General features: G+C 48.5%; 1 protein-coding gene across 1 annotated transcript in view; it reads left to right on the top strand.

Annotated features, from left to right (window-relative positions):
- The first annotated feature begins 2,746 nt into the window (after window positions 1-2,746).
- Window positions 2,747-4,071, top strand: part of LOC107121480 (arylacetamide deacetylase-like 4) — a 27,942-nt gene continuing 26,617 nt past the window's right edge. Inside the window, exon 1 of the mRNA XM_015424390.1 lies at window positions 2,747-3,054. Coding sequence (XP_015279876.1) covers window positions 2,878-3,054 — 177 coding nt within the window. The 5' untranslated portion in view covers window positions 2,747-2,877. The remainder of the gene's footprint in view (window positions 3,055-4,071) is intronic.

Here is a 4,071-nt window from a genome sequence, read left to right as displayed (position 1 = left end):
AGAAGCAGATTGGGCCAAGTCTGTTCTTCGTAACTGCGAATGCTTCCCTTCCTATTAGAGGGGGTTACCACTCCGGGGCCTCTGCGAGTGGCTGTCGGCAACCCTTCCCTGGCTCCAAGCACAACCCATGTCACGGCTAGCCTTGTTTCTCTTTGCTCGCCAAGAGGTGCCAAGCCCTTCCCCCTCCTCCCGTGCCATCCAGCAGTGCATGTTTGTCTGATCCTACTCAGCCCCCGGCTTGCCTGCTTGCACAGTGGGGCTGCCAGGTTCAGGTGGGGAGATTCCAGGAGATTTTGCAGGGTGGAGTCTGGGGAGAGACTTCAGTGGGGTATAATTAGGGTTGCCAAGCTCCAGATGGTGGCTGGAGATCTCCCAGGATTACAAATGATCTCCATACAATATGCAAGGGGATGGGACGGGAGACTTCCCCGCTGGTCTGCACATTACACGGATCAGAACAACCGTGCCCTCCTAAGCAGAAACGTTTCAACATGTTATGGAGGGGGGGGACCAAGATCACCTGTTGCCTTCGTAACAATTTTTAAATGGCCAAACTCTCCTCTAAAATGCTGTCGGCACCCATGGGATGGACTCATGGCCACTGTGACATCTAGCTTGGCACTAGGTTTATGGAAGTCATAAAGTTCGAGACCCGAGTGTGCCGCATGACGGAGTGAGCACCCGTCTCTGGCCCCAGCTCCTGCCAACCTAGCAGTTTGAAAGCAAGAAACTGCAAGTAGATAAATAGGTACTGCTTCAGTGGGAAGGTAACAGTGTCCCGTGCGTCTCGGTGTGTAGTCATGCCGGCCACATGACCACAGAAACGTCTTCGGACAGCGCTGGCTGTTCGGCTTGGAAATGGAGATGAGCACCGCACCACCAGAGTCAGACCCGACTGGCTTCCGAGCAAGGGAAACCTTTACCTTATGGAAGTCAATGGATGTAGAAGAGTGCAATGCTATTTACAGATGAAGGGTAGCCCTTTCTGCACGTTCCTTTTAATCCACGTTGACTGCAGTGTCCTCCAAGCAGTTCTGCACTAAAATCAAGTTCAAGCTTCTTTTTATTCCAGGGTAGTTGTTTTTCTTGTTCTGCACTAAAATCAAATTCAACCTTCTTTTTATTCCTTTTTTCCCCCATTCTGCATTACGTTACCTCCCTTCAGTGGTCAGCCCGGTTTCAGCCCACTGTTGCAACAGGTTATTTGGATGCTGTTTTGCTGCAGACTTAAATCGCCTCGACTCAAACACTGAGAAAATCCAGAGTGGCAGGCAAATGTGGGAAGGTCCTGAAGCTGCCTTATACTGAATCCAATGCTTGGTCCATCAGAATCAGCATTATCAGTGGCTCTCCAGGGTCTCAAGCAGAGGCCTTTCACATCACCTACTGCCAGATTATTATTTTTTAAATTGGGGATGACAAAGATGATTCCCCACTTCTCCACATGCAGCTGCTGGTGTGACCTTGGGTCAGCCACAAATTCCCTCAGACCTGTTCTCTCAAGGGCAGTTCTCAAAAGAGCTCTCTCAGCCCCACCTACCTCCCAGGTAGATCAGTGGTAGAGTATCTGTTTGGCATGTAGAAGTTCATAAATTCTTTCAGAACTGTTTTTCAGAACTGTTCTCTCATGAGCCGTTCTTGAAAGAGCTCTTTCAGCCCTACCTACCTCACAGGCAATGTTCCCTCTAAGCTGTGGAGTCTTGTGAGCAAAAATTCTACTTTGTGAGCTACTGGCATTAAAGCTGTGAGCCAGCAATTTGGCTACTGCATAAATTAGTTTGCTCTGGGGCCATCCTTCCTGAGCGAAGACAAAAATGTGTGAGCTGGAGGCTAAAAAAACTGTGAGCTAGCTCACACTAACTCAGCTTAGAGGGAACACTGCTCACAGGGTGTCTGTTGTGGGGAGGGGAAGGGAAGGAGATTGTAAGCTGCTCTGAGACTCCTTTGGGTAGTGAAGGGAGGGGTATAAATCCAATCTCCTCCTCCTCCTCCTCCTCGTCTTCTTCTTCTTCTCCTTCTCCTCCTCCTCCATGCCAAACAGATACTCTACCACAGATCTGTGGCCGTTCCCCTTAAGGATAATTGCCTTATAATAAATCAGACCCTTGGTCCAGGGTTTCAATGAGATGTCTTTTACATCACCTCCAATCTAGTGATGGTAGAGATTGAACCTGGGACCTCCTGCATACAAAGTCGAGGCTCTACCACTGAGCCGCATCCCCTCCCCTAGGTGAATCTGTCTAAAGTTGGAAAGTTGCAGCTCAAACACCTAGCCCTTCATTTCAGTTACCAAATTGCATCACTTTTGGTTGTCGAGCTGCAGATCCCATGGAGGACTGCCAGCAAGGCACCTTTTCCCTCCTTCCCACTGCATTCCTTGTGGATCATGCTTTGTTGGGTCAAGCCTTCGCAATGAGTCATCTGGAATGGTTCCTTCGAATCCCATGCTTTCCCAAGCTGCTGCCATTGGCAATGTGGTGATTCCTTTAAGGGGGGGAAAAGCCCCAAAAAAAAAAACACAACCAAACAACTCCAGTGAATCCTAACGCGTGCGGCCAAATCCTCAGCAATTTTGCCTCTGGACGATTGTCCCTTGCACAACTGTTTGAAAATGTGATGCATTGACATCACTTGCACAAGCACAGGAAACAGTTTGCTTTGTCAACATCCCGTTTTTTCCCCTCCTCTCCCTCTCCCTCTCCTTCTCCTGCACTTGCACTCTTCCTGCATTACTGGTATGACCTGAGCCAAGTCAACTCGATGGAATACGGCGCTTCCCCAGGGCATACGGCTCACTTCATTAGGAAGCACATCGGAGCAGGAGATCAACAACACTTGTAGGCTTAAGCCAACCAGACCACATCACTTGGAAGGGAAATGGAGCCAGACTACACTTTGCTTCTGACTATATTGCATTTACTGATTGCTCCTTTTGCCCTGGTTTTTGTTTGGGCCATTTACTACGACTTTTCTCGATCAGAGATCCCTCCCGGAATCGACCAGCCTCTCAAGCTCCGGATCCTTCACTGGCTCTTGATTGTTTCAGCAGCTCTGGTAAGTTGATGGAGGTTGAAACAACTTTTTGGGCTTCATACCGAGATGGCAGTTGGATGGATGCTTGTGCCAGTGTGGCACAATTAAAAATTGCCTCTGCTGGGACTGATCGATTGCACTATGCCATTTTTCATTTCTTGTTGCGCTCCTTTGACTCTGCCATGATTTCTCTTTCCATTTCAGCAATTTCCATAGCTTGTGTTCCTAGTATGTTCCCACTGATACAACTTTTCTATGCAGCTCATGCAACTGGTACAAAAACAGGCATCCATGTTAATGGGACAGGCTGGCATCTAGATACTGTTTCTTGGTCCTCCAAAGCCACTGATTGGCCACTGTGTGACCCAGGATGCTGGACTACATGCACAGCTGGCCTGATCCAGGAAGGGCTCTTACATTCTTAAAAAATTCAATAAGCCCCCAAGCACATTGGAAAAAATCTTTTGGAACACACACGTTCTGCTTTGGGGGACATACGTCTCTGTATAAGTGCCTGAGGGAGAACTGGGGGTGGAGGCATTCTTGGGAAATCCTCAAACTGTTGAATTTGCCTTTGTAAATCTCCATTTCAAATTTACCATCTATAAAATTCAAACAGAGGAGAGGTCTGTGAAAATCATAGGTAAAGGTCAAGGTTTCCCTTGCTTGAATGCCAGTCGGATCCGACTCTAGGGTTGAGGTGCTCAATCTCCATTTCCAAGCTGAAGACATTTCCGTGGCCATGTGGCCGGCATGAAACAGGAATTCTTGCTGGTGTCCCCCCCCCCTGCTGGATGACCTTGGGCAAGCCGTAGTTCTGATAAGAGCTGTTCTTGAAAAAGAGCAGCTTCTGTCAAGAGCTCTCTCAGCCCCACCTCACAGGGTGTCTGTTGTGGGGAGGGGAAGGGAAAGGAGTTTGTAAGCCACTCTGAGACACCTTTGGATAGTGAAGGGCAGGGTATAAATCCAATCTCTTCTTCTTCTTCCTCTTCTTCCTCTTCTTCCTCTTCTTCCTCTTCTTCCTCTTCTTCTTCTTCT

Source organism: Gekko japonicus, unplaced genomic scaffold (genome assembly GCF_001447785.1).
Source record: "Gekko japonicus isolate JY-2015 unplaced genomic scaffold, Gekko_japonicus_V1.1 scaffold6223, whole genome shotgun sequence".
Taxonomy (NCBI): Eukaryota; Metazoa; Chordata; class Lepidosauria; order Squamata; family Gekkonidae; genus Gekko; species Gekko japonicus.
This window is presented reverse-complemented; position numbering and strand designations above follow the sequence as displayed.